The following is a 22,055-nucleotide window of genomic DNA, read 5'->3' as shown; positions in this document are numbered from 1 at the left end:
TGATATTTCTGCCTTTCCTCGAGTTATTGCTTGTTCACACAATTGTTTTTTTTTTTGGCTGCTATTCTGTTAAACAAGTTAGAGCTGCCTAGGTTTGGGAGGGGCTCCAATGAAAGCTTAGAATAGGCTATGTAAACGCTTTTTAAGTCTCAACGTTTTTGGTTGTTTTAGCCAAACCGCGTAGATCTAGATGGTGAAATTGATGAAAGTGAAGCTTAGAATTGCGTTTTCCAGATGCAGAAGTATTTTGTCTAAATAACCAAAATTTGACATTTTTAAAATGCTACAAAAGCATATACACACATTTTTAATTATCCATAATATATTTTTCACCTGTTTCACATTTTTCTCACCTGTTTTGCATTTTTTGTGATATTTTGCACACACACACACACGCACACTTTGCCATATTCCCATCCATAATTTTTAAAATTGTTGTATCCATGGACGATTTTCCCTGTTTAATAAGATTTCTGTTAAATCAACCATGTATACAGTTTGGTCAATACAACGTAAAACATTGAGATTTGAAGACGGTTTCTACACGTCTTTGCATAGGCTTTTACCGGATCCCAACTACCAAACTCGTGAACCATTCAGCAAAAGGTGCTTGACTGATCATATTTGAATGAAGCTTGGTTGATTTTCATTCTGCAAAAGGTGCTTGACTGATCATATTTGAATGAAGCTTGGTTGATTTTCATTCTGCAAAAGGTGCTTGACTGATCATATTTGAATGAAGCTTGGTTGATTTTCATTCTGCAAAAGGTGCTTGACTGATCATATTTGAATGAAGCTTGGTTTTAAAATCCAGTATAAAACCCCCAAGGCTGGTATTCCTATGGAACTTGAACCAGTGGTTAGCCGCCTACCAACTGCTGTCCCTCTTAAGTGCACTAAGTCTTAGGGTGTTTTGGAGTTTGCTTAGGGAACACACGCTTGAGCTGACCCAAAGAGTGTAAAACCCCAAAGGCCACCTCCTTACCCTTGGGGGTTATAGAAAGCATCAGCAAGAGCAAGAGACTGAATTCATGGAATTTGAATCAGCAACTGGCCGCCTATTAGTCACGGGCCGTCCTAGGTACACCAAGTTCCGTCGCCTGCCATGTTTGGCGTTTAGATCAGTTTTAGACCAAGTTGCAGTTGGTATCGGATGAAGGCCGAAACCTACCTTTTTCTTCGTACCTTAAGGGCTTAGAGTCGCGTCGAGCCTAGTGAAGATATGGTGCACCTTCAGCTTGGTATTACCATCCATGAGAATTGAACTGCAGACTTGTTTACTCACACACCATCAGCTCCACCAGCAATGCTATGTATCTGCAAACAACCTTGGGAAGAAATTATAAACATGCAAGAAGCCAGCTACTAAACAGGTAGGAACCCACCTTATTGCATGCTCGACTTAGTTTTGGACTATTTGCAAAGAGAATAAACATGGTCTTCTTGTTACGAATCATGCATTTAGACCATGTTTCTTGAAAATAAAACCATTTTCTTTTACTTAGCAAAGTCGATGCATAGCGAGCCATCGATTTTTTCATCATCTTAAAATTGAATTTATATATTTTAGCCTTTTCAAATGATGTATTTGAAAGGTTCTTATTCCTTAAATAAAACTTGGTAAAACTATTTTCATCGTTTGATCACTTGTTCCAATGATTTTGATGGGCACGCCGCAAAGAGTGCAGGAGACACTACTTTCTCTCTCTCTCTCTCTCTCTACAACGAATTATTTTAGTCATTTGATCGCTTGTTAATGATTTTATATATATATATATATATATATATATATATATATATATATATATATAGAGAGAGAGAGAGAGAGAGAGAGAGAGAGACAGTTGTGCATGAGATTATTTCTTGAAAAGGTAGAAAACATGGAAACATGGTGCCCCACGCTAGACATGTTGGCGACCAACCTACTTCCCCTCCACACGGCACACGCTTCCAAAAATGTCTACCTAACCTTTGTCTTTCATCTGCCGCATCTTCATCCATACTTATATATGCGCTCCATTATCTATTTAGTAAGAAATATCTTTTATATTATAGTTTTTTTTATATATCTTTCTTAATAAATATTAAAGTCAGCGGTGAACTTGATTACAATGTACAAACGACTTTAGTTCGGTCAATTTTTTTGTTGAATGTAAAAGAAACATAACATATCTGGTTGTTGAAATTTCCTTTGGTTATGGACATGCCCACATGCAGACAGAGAGGGAAATTCGGTTTGTTTTTTTATTAACCTATTGGAACACTTTAGATATGATCATTTGTATTTAAATGTGAACACATCTATATATTAAACCAAGTTAAAATCACGTTAAAGCTGGTTTTTTCCAAGCGTTTGAATTTGTGTCAAATAAATTGCTAGGCCAGAATTTTTCTTATTTATTATTTGAAAAATGTAAATTTTAAATATGATATTGTGAACTATTAATTGAGTTGTTTGGATGGCTCACACATACATGCCTGCGCACACACACACATATAGACCGAATGAGGTGTTTATTTTAAGCCAGAGCATCGGGCCAGGTACCAGGCCTGACTCATGTCAGAAAATTAGTAGGCATCAGAATGTGGCCGGTTTGGCTCGATTAAGCCTGATTTATCCTGATAAGATACATTTAATATTATTTTATTGATATATATATTATTACAATTGATTAAATTTATATATTATTTTATATTAAAAATGTATTTTTAAAATTTTATCCAGCCCCCAAGCCTAGTTTATTCTTTAAAAGAATCATGATTTGTAAGAATGGTAGTGGTTTAAGGTTGTGATGTGTCATACGAGGAAAACCCTTTGCTATGACACAATCGGACAAGGGAAGGAATATATATATATATATATATATATCCTCCACCTACCATCCAAAAGAATAACATCTACACAGGAATAAAACCGAGGATGCATTGTTTGTGCATCATTGAAACTAACCAACTATGCTACGCCTCTTTAAATCTTTTATTTATAATATATAGTAGTCAATAATAGCAAAAGGAAGAACAAAAGGAAGAAGAAGAAGAAATCATCAAAACAAGATGCCTATGTGACGAAGAAGGAAAGGTGTTTGGTGGAAAATGTGCTAGGTGGAATTCCTTTTGTTGGACATTTCATTTTTTTTTTTGTGAGGTTGCTTGTGCAACGCACATGCCCTTGGAGTTCAAATATTTAAAGTGGAAGGAATGATTGTACTATATAAAAACCAAAAGCATCTTCTTTTTTTTCCTCTTCTTTTAACCCCAGCCTTGGGTAGAACATGATTTGAATAAAATCTTGGCAATAAAAAAAATAAATAATAACTATAACTGCTTAGTTAATTAAGTCACTTAAAACTATCTCGAGGACATTTTGACTACTATGCTCATTAACCCACCTTGAGTTAATGGTAACTCTAGTTAATTTAACTCTAGTTAATTTTTTTGGATATACATACATACATACATACATACATACATATATATATATATAACTATCATTGAAAAAACAAGGCACTTCTGCGAATTTTTTTATTATTTCTGGGCTAATTGGCATACTAAAGAGATTGGAGGATGGAGAACAATAAAGGAGTAACATGCAAGGATAAGTGAAAGCGAAACCAATCACACATAATTGGAGAGAAGGATGAAATGACAGTTCAACTTGCAACAACTCATACCCACCAACTACTTTTATTATTATTAATATTATTTTTTCCTTTATTAAGAAACAATATTTTAGCTCAGATCAGATCCCCAAGATAGAAAAGCCAAAGCATGCCTAATAATGCATGCATGTATTAGATAAGCACTTGGGCAATTATAAGATATATATGCTGTCATAAAAGGGGTCCACAATAGAATGATGAAAGAGTGAAAGATTGGTTGGTTAAATTCCTCCTTCAAGTCAAGGATCAAATAAAAATAATATAAGGTAGGCTTTCTTTTTTTTCTGCAATTAATATATATATATATATATATATATATAGACACACACACAGACACACCAACAGTAAAACCCTTTGGGTGTATATAGTGACCTTATAGGTGCGCTTTACTTTGACTGTGGTGGAGTGATGAGGATCGGAGTAGTGACAACTCATATGCCCATTATGGTGTGCCGCGTTGTACGACTCCCTTGAGTGCAGATCTCAAGGTGCGAGATGTGACAGCTCATATGCCCATAATGGTGTGACCCTCATTGTACCATCCCTTCCAAAGTTGATGTTCATAATGTCACCATGATTGACCCTTAGAGGATGTTTGATTGGACAAGATGCGGCGATTTCACCGAGAAGTAAGGTCCACAGAACACATGGAACGTGCACACTTTGAATTCAGAAGATCATGCGTTCCACCCATATGGGTGGGACACGTAACATAGGGACACACTCAGTATTACATAAGATAAATGAAATTTTATAAAATTTACATGTAGATTTAGTAATTTAATTTTTAGAGGTGGGGCTAGGGCGCCTACAACCTCCCTCCCTTAGCTCCGCCCCTGGTCAGATATGAGATCTAAGGTGATTTGAGATTATTGGTAACTCAGGTACGAAGATTTGACGTACGAGCTTTGGGTACACAACAAAGGTATCAAATTTGCGTTTGTGGGTCCTACATAAGAGATCCGAGGCCATCAAACATGCCCTTACATATTCCTTTCTTGTTTTGACAAAATAGAAAAATTTCTTTGTATTTTGCTTTGTTTCAAGTGATACATACTTCATAAGCATTAATCAAATATTTCCTTACTGAGATCATCATTCAAGATGAAACCATTCAAGGTCGAACGCGTGTTAGAAGTTCGTTCAATTGATTCAATATCAGTGAACCTGAAAAGAAATCAAAAGGTCAGAAAACTTTTGTTTCAAGAGAGAATCAATAGCGGGGCAGGTTAAACATGTGATTTACAAGTTCACAAGTTCAACCTGTTTCTCTGGGTAAGTATTTCATCTTACTGCCTGGCCAAGAGGTTGAATTTGAAAGTTAACCAACTTTGCACGATAACAAGTTCATCATGATAAGCACTTGCTTCCAAGATCAATGCAATTTTTTTTTTTACCTTTTTTTCGACGACGAGAAAATTGAATAATTCACATTCATGATCATCCCTTCATGTGGAAGCAAAGGAAGTTTTCATCTTATAGTATGGATTACGTCATGAGATTTTGACATGTCGAATTTTTGATAAATTCTGAGCTATGGACTACCGTTAAGATATCTTATATGTTTTATCATCGACAGAAATTTCTAGCTCCACCACTGCATGCACGCACACACACACACACAACAACAATGTGTGTGAGGAAATAAAAGATAATGGAGAGCTACCATTTGTCTCAACATGAAAGCGATCAGGGGCGGAGCCAGAAATTTTTCATAAGAGTAGCCGAATTAAAGTGTTTAAATTTTGAGATGGGCCAAAATCTTATTTTTCAAAATTTTTATATAAACAAGTGAAATTTTTTAAAATTTTAAAATTTAAATGTAATTTTTTTTATTTTTTTTTTGAGGTGGGGCCAGGGCCCATGCGGGCACCCCCTTGGCTTCGCCCAAAAACGACCATGATGGCAAGTTGTGACAAATCCAAAGGCTTAACAATAGATTGACCTATTTGCCACAATTAAACAAAAAAAGGAAGAAAAACTGAAGTTGAAAGACATTAGAAAACAATGATTATTTTTGAAAAATGTGGTAATAAGTAAGGAAATTCTATAGAACTCTTGAAAAGAAGAGTTTTGAAATGCAATAAACTATCCCAAGACTTCCCCTTTCCTTTGCTTCCACACAAAAGAAGCCAAATTGTTCTTTATACCTTGCTTTCTTGCAAAGTCAAGCAAAGAGGTGCCATGATTAATTTCCAACTATTGCATTGAAACATTCAAAAACCGTTTTTATTATTTTTTTCTTTTTGCTTTCTTTTTTGTTGGATGCGATCATACCAGCATTAACGCACCGGATTCCTCTTTCTTTCTTATTGGTTTGTGAATTATAGAGATGTGAGATAACCAATCACTTTTACATTTAAGGGTAAGTTATTCAGGGAAAACTTTTCTTGAGCAACTTGCTCTGGGTGAAACTTATCTTGAATAAGTCGTAATATGGTTCGTTTTAAGCCTAAGGTCCAAACTTATTGGCTTTGCATTAGAAAATTTCTCAGTCATTACTTGAGAGAAGGTTAAGGTTTCTATCAGGTGGAAATTGTCAGGTCTTTTGAGTGTGAAGAAAAAAAAAAGAAGTCATCCGGTTGGTTGTGAAGTGAAATGGGTTACGGGAGACAATTTATTTGGGCAAACTTTCACCTTTTGACCTGTTTGATTAGCATTAGGGAGTATATACATGACAAGTTTTTAACCCGTGGACCCTTTGTCCCATCCATCAAACACACAAACTTATGGCATATGTATGACAAAACGCATGCACTTCATTGATCATTAATTATGTGTGAAATCAATATTGTTGGATATGTTTTGAGCTATTGGGAGTGCCATTAGATCTTATATCTTGTATTCATAATAATAATAATAATAATAATAATAATAATAATAATAATAATAATAAAAATGATAATGTTAAAAGAAGTCAAGCCTATTCAAGACAACATTTTTTTGCCTGTAAGGTCAATTCAAGATAGCCACTTAGAAATTAAAAAAAAAAAGGTCTGAAAGTCAAAGGCGCTACAACCTTGGTAAATGGTAACATTGTCACAAAAAATGTGTATGAATTTTAATACAGTGAGGAATTTCTTGAATATAATACAACAAAGTTGTATATCTCAGGAATATTTTGAGAAAATCTCAGTGAATTTTTAAGAAATTTAAAACATTTAATAAACCCTGAAAATTATAAAAAATAAAAATGAAGAAAAATATGAAAAAGTACATATTATACATGTTTTTTATTTTTTGGTATTTTTTTTTAAAACACAGTTTTTTCACGTTTTATATGACTGACTTGTTTTTCACGTTGAAATATAAGTAGCCATCTTGTTATTGCTAAATTTTTTTGCAACCACTTTTTCACTAACTTCTTTCTCTCAATTTCAAGCTTAAAGAGTGAAAATATAATATAGATTTTTCCACCAATGTTTGGTTGTTATGTGTATGGTCAGAATAAACTTCATTTTATTTTAGTCAAAAGTAAACCAAGCAATCAAGCATGCCCTCAAGCACAACACAAGCCCTTGGTTGCGTGTGCTCCGGCCCGGCCTTATTCTTTATATAAACCTTCAATTAAGCATGCAAATAGAAATGCAAATAGAAGTCACATAACATGTGCCGCTAAGAGCAAAACACTAGAAATCATAAAGTTTGAGCCATTGTCATATAAAATGTGTATTATTCGAAAAGGGTGGGTATACCTTTTGAGAAATAAGTTAGCTGTATAAAACGCCAAATAAAGGCATTTTTTAAAAAAAATGTGAGAAAATAAAAAAACAAGAAAAATTTCATATTATACGCATTTTTTTCACTTTTTTTGTATTTTTTATAAATTTTCAGGATTTATTAAATGTTTCAAATTTTTAAAAAATTTAGCGAGATTTTTCCGAGATATTCTTGAGATATATAACTTTGCCCTATTATACCGAGAAATTCCTCTTCGTATAGTACCTATACACGATATATGTGACAATGGTTTGAACTAATGACTGGCTGCCTACCGGCTGCTGACCTACCCATATGTGCCAAACTCATTGGGGCACCGTGAACGAATGGAATTGTAACAACCCAACTAAAAGAAAGAGAAAGAGAGATGAATGCTCTAATTGTAGGCCTTGTGCACACCAATAAGACCTCATGTTGCTTATTTAAGTACATATGCTCAAAGATGATGATATAAGATCTTGATGTCATGATTTGACTCTAAGAAGCTGCCACTATATTGGGGTCAGCATGAGGCTGTCATTCCTTAGAAATTAAGGAGTTAGTTTGATAAGCATCTATATACCTTCAAGAGCGTGTTTGTTTGTTTAGGTTGGATAGAGTGTAAAGTTCATTCAGTTAGCGGTGTAAAGTTCATTCAGTTAGCTGCGGAGCCAGAAATTTTTCTTAATAAGATCGCTATAAAATTTCTAAATTCTTCATGGGCCAAGAAAAAACAAATACGTGATTAAGTATGTCGATGCTTAAAATCACAACTTTAAGAGGCTACCAATGTGTAAATAAGTAAAAAAAATATAAGATATTAATATACAAATAAGCAGTTTATGTGAGACTGGTGCGAGCATGCAAGCTCACGCGAGGAGGTAGGTGTAAGGTAGGTGTTTGTAAATAATTTTTTCATTGAGTGCTCCTTAAAAATTTAAAATTTTATTCAATTCACTGACTCAAACATATCTAAGCATAGGTTTTAGTGACATTTCACAAAAAATTTCATCTCATTTGTTCAAAAAATAACTAAACTTTTGAAAACGAAGCAGGTAAAAGATATTTATTACTTCCAAGAGATGGATGATGTAAGATGATCTAAAAGACGTGTGACCAACTAATTATTAGTTTAAAAAATTCAGTCCACGCGTTCAAAATTCCACGTTCCAATATTTTAAGAATCAAATCCCCTATTAGTCAGAAACCAAAAAAGAATCTTAAAAAAAAAAAAAAGTTGCCCTAAATTTATGGGGCTTGGAATTATCCAAAGAAAAAACTAAGGGGCAAGTTGCCGACCAAACCAGAAGCTTGTCATTAAGTAGGTGAGAGGACAAAACTCGCAGCCGCAGTCCGCGGAAAATTCCACAAAAAATATTTGAAAGAACCAAGTTAGTAAAAGACATAAATGCCCTCAAATGTAAATTGTTTGCTAGTTAAATTCCAAGTACTGACAGGCCCTATATAAGGGTAATATGGGTATTAAAAAAGTCCAAGCTCATAAAAGTCATCCTAGGGACGGAGAGGAAGAGTGACGCTTCGTTGACTAGGAACAATCAGGTTGATATTCTTTTTAGTATTTAAAAAAAAGAAAGAGAAAAGAAAGGGTCTCTCTCTGTCTCTCTATTGCTTCTTGTAGCGACCTGATCGTGCGTGCATGCATGCACACGCTTCATTGGTGCCTGGATCGTAAGGCGGAAGACGGCGATTTCCGTGGCTTGTTGCCGGAAAATACCAACTTCGGCTTATTAGGGAACGACGTCGAAGCGGGGGCTTCATGGGGCGTCCGGCAGTCTGAAGGGAGTGAAGGAAAAAGGATGGCGGCATCTGGGAAGAGCGGAGATGGGTACCTCTAGTTTCGTCGTGTCTGCGTCCCTGCAAGAGAATCGAGTCGTGGGTAGCGGCGCAAGCCCGGTGACTGCGTTATCCATCCGTCGTTGAGACGAAATGGCGGCGTTTTCCCAAAAAAATTTGATGTCGAAAGGGGGCAAATAAGGAGGTGAGTGGCGATGGGCTCGAGGGTTTGCATGAATCCGTGCTGCGGATCGACGTCCACGAGTCGGTGGATGGACGGATGGCCGCTCCGGGCGGGTGGCTTTGCCAATCTCTGTGAGGCTTGTGGGTGAGTAATCTGCTGGACTTAAAACTGGTTTATGTTTTTTTGTTGTCTTTTGTGGGGATTTTCCCTTCGTCTGTTCTTGTGTATGAGTTCGAGTGGGCTTGTGATTCCTCGTGGCATGCGCTTCTTTGGGCTGCGCGTCTTTTGATGATGAACAGTTGCTGCATGGTTTTGTCGAACTTCTTTGATTGTCGAGAGAAATTATGGCGTTCTTTTGGTTTTGTGTCTGATTTTGAGAAGTCTCTTATCAATTCTTACCGATGGAAACGTGGGGCTTTCCTGGACGTTTGGGTGCTTGACACTTTGTTGGTCCGATTGTTGGAGACGTACATCTCTAGATTCCTGGCGACCATGTTTCTTGTAATGGTACAGAACATTATTATAAACTTGATCCAGTACTAAATTTTATTTGATCTTTTTTAGTAGGTACATGGGAAACCCAGTTGAGTAGGCGGCTCCTTCTTTATACTTCGTTAGGACTCCGTTTGACCGTGCTGCGTGTACTCGAAGATTATCCTGTTTATCCTTGCGTTATATCTGCCTGTATAAATGTACCTTTGAACTTGTAGGTTTCTTAAAGTTAAGAAACAAGCTGGTTTAATTTGAGAATTTCGTTGACGGAATGAGGTTATGCCGCTCGTATTGACCCCTGAACCAGGAGAACTTCATAAGTTGTTTAGTTATAGCAATTTGAAATAGAAGGATTAGTTTTCTGTGCGTCACCAATTTTTCATGCCAAGCGATTCTCTCCAAGGAAAAGAAGTTAATTACTTAGCTAAACCCGACTTTAGTTTAGTTTCCTTAATGTTGAAGAGATGCCATTTGAAATGCGAAAGCTCCCTCGAGGATATTGGATATCATTGGTATAGAAGAGCTTAAATTCACAGTTTATTGTTATAGAACATGGGTGATTTGCATCTGCTGGATACTTTATCTCCAAATGGTATGATAAGGCCTTGGACTAACACCTTGGAATGTGCTCATGTTCTCTGTGTTACTGTGATGGTATATTTTGGTGTTAGATTTTTGCAGCATATCTGGTGGAAAGTGTACAGTGACTACAGTGTTTGAACAGGCACATATTCAATGCTTTTGCTTTATTTTGTTCATTAGTTTGCTTTTTTTTTCTTGCCCCGTTAATTCAGTGACAACTTGTACATTGACTTAACTTGAATGCACAATTGAATCTCTGAATGGCCAGAACGAAGAGCCAGTGTTAATGTCTTAATGGCAATGATTGCAGGGATGCATACAAAAAATCTACTTTTTGTAACATGTTTCATGAAAGTGAAAGTGGCTGGAGAAATTGCAAGTCGTGCGGCAAGGTACAAATTGGATATCATTTATTTGATTCATGATCTTACTTTTATACAGTGGACCTGATGTCAGCGCCTTTCACAGCGGCTTCATTGTGGATGCATTGCATCAAAATCTATGTTCGAACTACTTGATGGAGGAGGGGTAGAGTGTACCAACTGCACAAAGAATTCAAGTCATTCTCTTGTAAGGGTGTTATGGCAGTTACTGATATCTTCATGTTCCCTTTTGAATGTCTTGATATCTTTCTTATCTGAACATTGTTCCTCCAAAAGAAGTTTGGGGTGTACCTTTAACTGTTGCCTAGTAATGGCACTTACTGCTTAGAGCTCTCTATTTGTTATATCTTCTATGTTGATGCATACACATGTGCAGTATATATGCACTTTCAAGTTTCAAGGAAGTAACCGAGAAGTATATTAGTCAGCCAACAGCTATTGATCATATTATGGAAAAAGCTGATGGCACAAAGCACTGTGGCAATGAAAAGTGAAAGAAATTGCATAAACGTAGTGAAATTGAAGGTCAGCAGCCTTTGCTGATGGCTGAATGAGAAACCAGGTAAACATTTTTCTCGTCTAAAGTGAAGCATGTCCATGTGCATGCACACATACTTTTAAGGAATTGGCACAGAACTATGTTTGAGAGCAGCTATTGAGGAAATGGCTGGTGTTAGCTAAGTCTGCAACTTACTAGTTAGTACATCAAGGATACTATCAAGGAAGTTAAACTGATACTAAGCTTTTGAAACCTTTTGAACTTAAGTACCAGATGATGTAGACTTGTACGTCTTGCTTGTGTTGTCATAGCTTAAATTGAAATTTGCATTGCTAATGTCTGTTAATTTTTTATCTCCATGAGTATTCCTTATTTACAATTAGCAATATAACATGTGAACTTGTATAAGCCCATTCTTGCATGGATATTAGAATCTGACCACGAGCTGAATTCTGTGGAAAGTCCAAGTAGCTGGACTTATACCTTGTGCTTTGTACATGATACTTTGATTCTATCTCCCAATTGTATAGGTGGATCATTTAGGTTGTTCTCATTGGCACTTCTTGGTTTAAGTATTTGCAAGTGGTTTATGGTACTCTAGATAAGTCATAATGTTCATGTTTGTTAAAGTGAAAGGCTTATGATTAAACTTAGTTATTATGTTGTCTATCTTTAATGCTTGTCTGTCTTCCTATCCTTCACATCCATTTGATTCTGAATCACTTGAATATGGTGCAAACAGACCCATTGTGCAGGTCAACTAGCAACTTCACCACCTTCTTACACAGCACAGTGTTTGTCTTCAAGATGTTCTAGTGATGAAAGGAAAAATGGCATGAGTATGTCACAACAAAATGATGCTGGTGGAATCATGTCATCTGCTTTAGGTGCCAAGTTAGGCAGCATTTCGATGAAGGGGGGCTATGTTTGGCAGTCAAGTAGGGATGCCCAAGGCAGCTTAAAAAATTGTAAGGTTTCCGAACAGACTGGTGGAATGGGGGTGTCAGTTGAGAAGATCAAAAGAGAGCAAGGTGCTTCTGTCGCAGAACCTGGAAGTGCATGTTTTCCAAACATGTGCACAATTGGATTGTCTCAGTCACTCAATCAAGACACCCATGAATCCTTTGTAACAGATAGGGAGACCTATGGGTCGCTGACTAGTGCATACTTGAATATCACCTTAGGGACTTCTAATTCTGCCAGTTCAGTAAGGCCGGACAATGCACTGAATAAGACAAAACTGATTAGTTCTTCATCAGAAGGTAGAGAGCAGATCAGAACGCCTTTCTCACAAGGCCAAAGATCCCGTCACCCTTTGCTGAAACCTGCTAGCACAAGCCCCAGCACAGGTTCTGAGTCATCAAAAGATGTAGCACCACAGATAAGAGTTGCACGCCCACCTGGTGAAGGAAGGGGGCGGAATCAGTTGTTGCCCCGTTACTGGCCAAGGATTACAGATCAAGAGCTCCAACAAATATCTGGAGAGTATCCTTTTTTGACTATCTTTAATATATATATTTTTTCTTTCCAGTTGCCTGTTCTGGAGTTTATTTAGATTTAAATCCCTTAATTTGGTAATTATATGCATGTGGTATTTATATGCGTGCATATCTATCATTATGGTATGTGTTTCTTAACCCCATGACCTAGTTCAAACTCAAAAATCGTGCCCTTATTTGAGAAGGTTTTGAGTGCCAGTGATGCTGGTCGAATTGGTCGTTTGGTACTCCCAAAAGCATGTGCTGAAGTAAGTACGGGTTTTTTTTCTTCTCATTGAATAATTTACTATTCATAGCCCTTATTAATTAATATTTCTTATTCATCCAACTGTTTTTCAATTGGGTTTTCTCCTTCTCCAATAAATGCTTCCTAGTTTTTCTTGTACTGTTTTTGCTTTGATGATGTGCCTTTTGCATTGTTCTATCAACATTGGTGCTATAAAATGTGAAGTACATTGGAAATTTGGGAGTGGCTGTACATTATATATACACACGCACACACACACACACACACACACACATATGACCAATTTGAATTCCTTGGCGAGATTTGGCCTCTTTGTAAGAAAACATATTTTAGTGTATTTTATTTTTAACATTTTTTTACATATAAAAGCATTCATGCGGTACACGTATATAGTAGATACATATTTGCATAAGGTATGTTGCTCTCTTTTATTTATCATGTATATTTGGTGTACGGAATGCTTAAAATGTGTTTTATGTTTTAACAATTAAAATAAATATAAACTTATGATATAATTCATTTAATACAATTTTTTTTAAAGATTTATGCAGCTTGTCCATGATTTTCTAGTGTATGTATGTGTGTGTGTGTATGTGTATATATAGTAATATAATGGAAACCTCGTGGTTCCGGTCTTTATTCTTAGCTCTTAGCAGATGAACCCTGATTATATATATATATATGTTTATATATTCAACATGAAATTTTGTCGTGGTACCACTTTCAGTTTAAGGGAACTACTTCACTACTGTTCTCCTTATGCTTAAGATAAAATATGCGAGAGAAAGTACTGAAGAGCAAGTGTACAAGAATAAACTTTTGTGAAAAAGATTTGTCTGCTTGTCATCCTTCTCTGAGCTAAGATTTTGTTCCTAAATCTGAAACTGATTCTTGGATACAAAAAGCCACTGTGTAAATGTTTATTAAAGAAGATCCATTTGGCCAAAAAGCTTTCACTTTATCAGCTTTCTTTTTATGGTGTCTTGGCTTTCCTATTTTTGGAGGTCACTCTAGAAATCCTTAATGTGGAAGGAAGTTTTTCAATAGTTTCACTTCAAATTTCTTGGACTTCGTTTTTGACGATGGTATTAAGCATAGTAAGAAAGGAGAAAGTTTATATTGATTGCCAAAAATTGTTAAAATTGTTTTTCCTTTTTTTTGTAGTGTCAAGATTTATGGTGACTCTGTTTTCGGCTTCCTAGAACTAAATCGGATTAGTAAAAAACTAAAAATCTGCCTGTCTGATCTATTGTTTCAACATTGATGAAGACTGCAACTTATAATATTGCACATTATTAAGAGCATTTGGACATAGAATGTAGTATTTTAGTTATTTGCATAAGCATGTTATGCAAGGTTAATGTTTCAAATTTTGATGATCTCCAATGGCAAGTGACACTTTTGATCATTGTCACAACTGTTTGTATGTTTTCAAAATATCACAGTAGTGTCGCAAAAAAAAAGTGATACAAAACTGAAATTTATTGGAATGTCTTGAAAATGTCAATATGATTTTTTTGATACTTTTTTTTAGTTTCACTGTTTTTACTATATTTAAAGTTCTCATTTTCCTTTTTGTTTAACATTTTGATAATATTTTGAGTGCTTAATAGTGTTTCTGTAAGAAAATTAGTAAAGAGCTCATGATTTCATTTCTTATTTTTTGAATTTCGATAATGTCAGAGATAAACAGATTTTCTGATTAATATTCAAGAATAACCTTGCTGATAAAACCTGAAAATAATTTTTGTAACACTGCACTGCATGGGATTGTCAATATAGGAACAATTTTTATGCTTGTTTTCTTGGTAACCCATGATTGCATATTACTTAAGTCAGTGTTTAATGTTTATCATCCTCCTTTGTCTAAGGAAATTATTTACTTTGTTGGGTTAGTTTTGTATCAGTTTTAGCTCCTCTTCTAAGGTCATTTTTAAGACATTTCTTTTTTGAATGATTTTTATTTGCATCTATGTCTCTGTTTAATTTTTTACACTGGTGTTTCCTTTTCAAAGAAGTTTTAAATGATTTGCTCAGTATGTTGTTACATGCAGGCATATTTTCCTCCAATCTCACAACCAGAAGGTCTTCCACTTACAATTCAAGATGCCAAGGGCAAGGAATGGCTTTTTCAGTTCAGATTTTGGCCTAATAATAACAGCAGAATGTATGTATTGGAAGGTGTGACCCCTTGCATACAGTCCATGCAACTACAAGCTGGGGATACAGGTTATTTTAAAGATTAAAGCTTTATGTTTTTTAACCCCTCTTCTATTCTATTGCTGGCTCGCGGATTGTCCTTTTCGAGATTTAAGGATACATGTATGTACATAATGCATTTAAAAAACTCATTAGAGTAAGATGTTATAATCCCTTCCTGTGCTTTGAAGATGAAAATCTTCCTTCACCATTATAGTTTGTGAGTAACTAGAAGATCAATATGGTGCCTTCTCTCTGGGCTTGATGTCGATGTCTGGTGTTCTTATACGTTTAAGTTCCAACTTGTCAACTCCTTGGGATATAGGTACTTCTTTTCAGGTTAGTTTTGGGCAACTTGCATTTGTAGTGTGTGTGTTTTATATTAAAAAAATTAAAAGGAAGATGTGTCACTCTTAATTTGCTTTCCAAATGCGCAACTGCAAAATTTGGTTGCTTTTTGTTTGTACACTCTTTGATAAGGGCCATCAAGCATAGAGGAGTAGAGGACTACTTGGTTGTCTAGCATATGCTTACCTTACCAGTGGTTTGATGTAATTATAGTGAGCCTTGGGATAGTTTTTGCTTTTCAGATAAGTTCTCTGATAGTATTTGTTTAGGCAGCTGTACTACATTGAATTGCCTGCTGGTTGTTCCTGAATTTTCATTTAAATTATTTGTTTCCAGTGACTTTTAGCAGGATAGATCCAGAAGGGAAGCTTGTCATGGGATTTCGGAAGGCAACAACTTCTTCATCCATTCCTGTAAGAAAGTGGCTTCTTGTCTATCCTGAGCTACTAATGGTTCCTCCTTTCGTTAGATTTTTAATGAAAATCAATTGCAAAATATGTTGAGCTTAGTTTGCTTTACCTTTAGGGACTTAGTTTTGTAGTCACAATTGCTAAACCTGGTTGATGTTCTCCATAACCATAATTGAATCAGGGATCTTCTCAAGTTGCGACAACTGGGAATGGGAGAGTTGCTGGTAATGCATACATTTCTTCTACTATAGAGAGTGGCTACTCAGGCCCTTTTCATTCACCCAAAGGAAATGCTGATGGATGTGTAAATAACCTGTGTGGACATTTGAATATATCCGATGCTGATATTGGCTGGCGTAAAGCTGAGAAGAATGGAGGCAGATCAAAAGAGGAAGTACAATTGCAACATTTTCAGGTTCAAGAGAAGAAAAGAGCTCGTAATCTTGGTTCCAAGAGTAAGAGGTTGATCATTGACAAGCACGATGCGATGCAATTGAAAATTACATGGGAGGAGGCTCAGGATTTGCTTCGTCCTCCTCCAAGTGTCAAACCAAGCATTGTCATGATTGAGGACCATGAATTTGAAGAATATGAGGTATGGGCTTCCATACTTTAGTTTATGGAACTGCTTGGTTACCCTTTCTCTGTTGATACTTAACCACACATTATTTTTAAGTATGGTTGTCTTTCCGTTATTGTTTTTACCAGTGATGGACATATGAGCATCTATATAGCAGTCCATGCAGTTGTCTTTGGGGTACTTCTTACTCATCAACGTCTTATTGAATACCCGAACTATTCTTTTCAGTATTAGATGGTATAGTGTCCAAGCACACGTTGATTTAATGATGAAGCCCTATTGGAACATCTTTTAATAGTCTAGAAAGCTAGTAATGTGATAAGTGGCAAAGCTGATGCCCAGCAAAAGTTTTGCCTTCTTTTATAGAACATAGTATAAATGAGTGGAAACCACCGGTTTTAGCAAAATTTTGCTACAGACAAGTTTTTTCTAGCTATCAAACAGGGCCTTGTATAAATATCTGCTAAATGCTTATAGGATCCTAGTATGAGCCCCATTTTCTTGAGCTGCTATAATCTTTGGGTTTCATGAATTGTTAGATACTGTTCTGTTAACCATTATGGTGTGTGTTTGATGTTAGTGCTTTTTCTGTTGCATTGGGCATCTTACCCTTCTTTCACATTTTTCGTTTTGATGTCACTCAGGAGCCACCAGTGTTTGGAAAGATGACGCTTTTCACTTCCAGTCCTTCAGGGTTAGTACATGGGTCTATGTTCCTGTCAGTCATTGTCTTATAAAGCTACAAATTCTTTGTTACCCTATTTACTTTATAACATCTCTCTGTTCTATATCCAGCTTGTACATGTATGGCCACATTCACTACAAATTTGTATCATTGAAGGAAATTATGGACATGATTGGCAATCAAAATGGCAGTTCATTTCAAATAAATAATCAATTTTGTTCCCATGTGACTAGTTTCTCTTGGCACATGGTTTATATTTAGCTTGAGATTGGAAAAATGCACTTTTTTTGTATAGGCACCATTTTCTTTAGATGGGATCATTTTTCTGCATGACCAAAATTAAAGTGCCTATGCTTTGTATGTGTTATCTAATGCATGAATAGGTCATCTAACATTCAGGGAACATGATCAATGGGCACAATGTGATGGTTGCTCAAAGTGGCGCAGGGTGCCTATGGATGCCCTTATTCCTCCTAGATGGACATGCACAGATAATTCATGGGATCCTAAAAGGTTAGTGCTTCAGAGTTTTCATTTGCATGTAGCTTGTTGACTGTACATGAATTTGCCTAGAGTGCACTGATGTATACGACTGCAAAGCAACAAATTTTGTGAAGAAATTGATAACTCAATTAAAGAGCTCATCATTTAAATGGTGGTGGTCCATCTGATGTAAAATATTTGTGATCCTTTAACTTAATTAGTCTGTTTTCAGATGGTGCAATTGCTGGTTATACGGGCAGTAATGATATTATCTAAAAATGATAAAGTGACAACCAGATATGCTTCTGATGTTGGCTAGATGATAAAATCGCACAGAATCCAGGAGCTATTAATGAAACAACACATACTGAGGCTCTCCCAAAAGTATACACTGAAATACTTAATTTGCTGGTTGGCTATATTAGCCTAGTTAACATAACAGGAGCTGTCAACCACTTGTTATATATGTTGCAAGCCTCAGAAGGAAGAAGAAAACTAGGTTTCAACTGGTTTAGTACTCCGACCAAGAGTATGCAGCTCCTGTTATGTTAACTAGGCTGTTTTATCAGATTCCCTCTTATCACCACATTCTGTTGTACGTGCTACTTGGAAAATGGTTGTGATCGTATGTGCTTCCATATTGAACAATTGTGTTAGGACATAAAACAGACACTAAGCATTTTTTCGGTGCAGAGGAGTTGCTAATATGCTGGTCCCTACATTGTGAAGTATTTAACGTGTATAATGTTACTTAATCTAGATAATACGAGAGAAACTTGTGACTACCTTTGAAACTCATATTTATGATGCTTTTGTTAGTTATTATATCTCTAGCATACTTTTTTTCATAGATTTTCACAATAAGATGTGTTGCAGGTCTTCATGTTCTGCACTTGATGAGCCGACCTCAAACATGATTGAGGATACAAAAAAATCGATCGAGGAGCTTCACAAATTGAATAGAGGTACTAACAATTAACTGCTTACAATTTTACCTCTGTTATGTGCCATGTACCTGTATAAAGAATAAATCACCCTTACGTCACAGCTGTCTACAGGAAAAAATGACTTTTGTGCTCATTCTTGTCATTTTAAAGAGTTCCAATAATATTTGTCACCTAATTTGGCTTTTAAAACAAAGGAAAAGGATAAAAATAGGAAAACTGATGTAATGTTGGTGGTTGCGAGTCCTTAAACCTGTGGTTATGAGGAGGCTGAATGGACAATATCCTTGTAGCTAGGCACCTGAGTACTTAACAACTGATACGAAGAGTCGTCTTGTCCAGGGAGTTGGAAATTTGAACAGGATCAAGGGTTTGGTTTGGTAAAAGAGGTGTGTTCCTCTTTGCATAATCTGGTAGGTTTCTGCCTAATCCCAGCTTCACTAGGAACAAAAGAGGCAGGCAAGAATGTGTACAATTAATGTCATGAAGTTTGAGCTGATTTACGTGCATTTACTAGCAATGTGTCATTTAATCCCAATAAAAATGTGAAGATATTGTTCATGTTCCAAGAACTGTGCATCACAAAAGGCAAGAAGAAAGAACCATAACTGTATTTTGTTTAATTTATTTCACTTTTTTCGTGCATAGATTGCTATTTGCTTTGTATGAGATATTCTTGTGGTTTAGTAGAAATATAACTATAGGTATGCTCTGTCTGTTGTAAAGGGAGGCAGTCTCTTACTGATTAACCTGGGTCTTAGAATATTTGATGGGCTGTTTCTGAGAAAGTTACATGCTAAAATTGAAAATATTTCCTATCTGAGGAAACAATAAAATAAAGTAGCAAAGGTAGATATTTTTTCTGAAATAAAGTACAAGGGCAGGTTACTTTGATGAACGCTTGTGGATCATTTCAGCCGTCAGCTAGATTCAACTCAGGCTCCTGCAGATAGGAATATCACTATATGACCATAGGCAGTTTCTGGATTCCATAAATCTCAAATCTGACAGAAATGTACTTCTAGAGTATCTGGCTTGCGAAGTTCTGTTTCTGAACTGAATTCAGCTGGACCGAATTGTTCCCAACTTTGACCTCATAAAAGTAATGGTGTACGTCTCAAGACACATTTCTTGGGTCCGTAGTGTATAGTATAAAATTTTAGGAAATTTCTGTAGTTTTATAATTTTATTTTGGTTCCGTATAGGATTCCCCACTTTCCAGACCTGTGGTTTAAGCCGATTACATTTCCACCTTCTTCCATGTATACTCCTTCCTAGACCTCTGATCTGAGTATTCACCAAGTGAACTTCCTTTAGCAAATGAGGAAAAAGAACTGACTTTCTCATGACTATGCAGACATTAAAAAGCGTAGGTCTATTGGTAGCCCAAAGCTCATTCCACGGGACATGTCAGCTCTTGATGCTCTGGCAACTGCTGCTGTTCTTGGTGAGAATGGTGATACCACACCATCAACAGCCACAACAACCAAACACCCACGCCACCGGCCTGGATGCTCATGCATTGTGTGTATTCAGCCTCCTAGTGGCAAGGGTCCAAAGCACAAGCCTACATGCACATGCAATGTGTGCATGACTGTCAGGCGTCGTTTCAAGACTCTGATGATGCGCAGGAAAAAGCGCCAATCTGAACGGGAAACTGACACAGCCAGAAAGAAAAATACCTGGACAAAAGAGGATGGGGATGTTGAGAGCGTACCCAAATGCTCAATCCGAATTGATGCAAGCAGCAATGAGACAAAACAAGCTCACACACCAGACTCCAGCATCCACAAAGTTGTTACTGAGAGGGAAGAGATGGGCAACATTTTGAAAGTCCCTACCAAAGATGAGACAAAGGGCCAAATCGATTTAAACTGTGATCCAGATCGTGAGGAAGACCTGTTACCAGGTCCAAGCACACCGGGCGTCAGCATGATGACTCTCCTTCAGGTGGCGAGCTTGCCACTGGATACCTACTTGAAGCAGCATGGACTCACTAGCTTGGTTGGCGACCAGCAAACAAGATCAAGCGTGCCATTGCCAGGTAAGGAAAGTGAGACAAAGCCTGATGAAAGTCATTTTGCACCTTTGCAAGAACAGGTGGCAGCAGCTGCTGAAGCAGCTCATCTTCCCGTGGATCAAATGAAAAATGAAGCTACGTAAAGGCAGATAAAGTTGTGCTTGTATCACTTTCTTCTGCTTTCCACTCTGTAATTGTATCGTCTCCACACGCAGGCCGTTCTTTTCACCTTTAATTATTTGATTTCTTTGTTTTTTTTTTCTTATACTTGGGAAATGGCCCAAGATGAAGGCAGAGTTAGTGTTTCACTTGTACAAGAATATGCGTGGTCTGTTAAAAGTCAATTTCACTTTAATGAGAAAGGAAACGCTCAGTCTGGAAGAGTAGTTAAGGTATGAATGAACGTTGTGGTTTTAGGGAGATGTCACAGCTGGTATTAGCTGGAACTTCGTACTCAGGCCATGCACGTTTCTTGCTTCTCAAACAGTTGTTGATTGCTCCAATCTCTCGGAACCGTTTTCAGACCTCAGCACCTGAATCTTCTGAGATTCAGAGTTTCTGTCGATTACATGGTCTTCTCAGTAACAGAAGCTGCGGATCAGGTATTGACGAAAGTGATGGAAGTGCCCAAACCTCATCTAAGGGTAGAAAAATCAAAATAGAGGTGTTGAATAAGTTGCTGGTAACATGAGTTCAAAGGAAACGAAATCTGGGCGCCATTGTTCAATTGCTGCTGTTAATTTTCTTTTGTATTGTGGTTAACTGGGACTGCCAAACTCAGGCGATACTAAAATCACATCCTTGACTCTAAGAAGCAAGGATGATCCAAACACGTATACAGACTTCAACTGCAGATTAAGCATATAATCAAGGATGAACCCCATGGATGTAAATTTAAAGCTTCTTAGGCTTTGAAATTTGATTTTATTTTCTGAAATCTAAAACCATCATGATGGCTCAAGTATACTCCAATGCGCTATAGGAATGTGTACGTTTGAGAATTCACTCTCTTCTTTGACCAATATCCTGATTTAAACTTAGAAATTGGCCTTCATTATAAACATTAATGCAAATCTGGACACATCGTACCTTGGATCTTAGGAGCAATCGTAATGGTGTCCTTACAAAATTGGTAGCCAGATAACGTTTGGATCTAGTCGCATATTAAGTCGAAAAATTTCGTCCATAGAAATTAGGGTTGAAACCGAGATATGCTTTTCTTTTCAGTTTTCAGTAAAAGAAGCAGGGCCACAACAGAGAAAAAACATTTTTTTTTTATTGAATTTACGTGAGGAACAAGCTAATATCGACCTGCCATCAACTCTCTACTTGCATATAGACACAGTGG

At 36.6% G+C, this 22,055-nt stretch overlaps 1 protein-coding gene across 3 annotated transcripts; it reads left to right on the top strand.

The window, feature by feature from the left end:
- Positions 1–8,950: 8,950 nt before the first annotated feature.
- Positions 8,951–21,102, top strand: LOC116254238 (B3 domain-containing protein Os07g0679700-like). Of its 3 annotated transcripts, XM_031629473.2 has the most exons (13): positions 8,951–9,480; positions 10,721–10,802; positions 10,879–10,980; positions 12,035–12,777; positions 12,943–13,039; positions 15,093–15,267; positions 15,922–15,998; positions 16,177–16,219; positions 16,358–16,590; positions 17,220–17,269; positions 17,660–17,773; positions 18,620–18,708; positions 20,045–21,102. In XM_031629473.2, the coding sequence occupies exons 1-13, from the start codon at positions 9,368–9,370 to the stop codon at positions 20,848–20,850; spliced, it is 2,724 nt and encodes a 907-aa protein (XP_031485333.1). In that variant the 5' UTR covers positions 8,951–9,367; the 3' UTR covers positions 20,851–21,102. The 3 variants fall into 3 exon arrangements, with proteins under 3 accessions (XP_031485333.1, XP_031485332.1, XP_031485334.1); XM_031629472.2 differs by having other exon boundaries at positions 16,177–16,590; XM_031629474.2 differs by lacking the exon at positions 10,721–10,802 and having other exon boundaries at positions 9,344–9,480; positions 10,852–10,980; positions 16,177–16,590.
- The last annotated feature ends 953 nt before the right edge of the window (positions 21,103–22,055 follow it).

Source organism: Nymphaea colorata, chromosome 5, assembly GCF_008831285.2.
Source record: "Nymphaea colorata isolate Beijing-Zhang1983 chromosome 5, ASM883128v2, whole genome shotgun sequence".
Classification (NCBI taxonomy): domain Eukaryota; kingdom Viridiplantae; phylum Streptophyta; class Magnoliopsida; order Nymphaeales; family Nymphaeaceae; genus Nymphaea; species Nymphaea colorata.
This window is presented reverse-complemented; position numbering and strand designations above follow the sequence as displayed.

Coding starts and splice junctions, on each gene's coding strand:
- LOC116254238 (XM_031629472.2), top strand. CDS start 9,368: ATGGGCTCGAGGGTTTGCATGAATCCGTGCTGCGGATCGACGTCCACG. Junction 13,040..15,092: donor TCCCAAAAGCATGTGCTGAA/GTAAGTACGGGT, acceptor TGTTACATGCAG/GCATATTTTCCTCCAATCTC. Junction 15,999..16,176: donor CAACTTCTTCATCCATTCCT/GTAAGAAAGTGG, acceptor TAATTGAATCAG/GGATCTTCTCAAGTTGCGAC.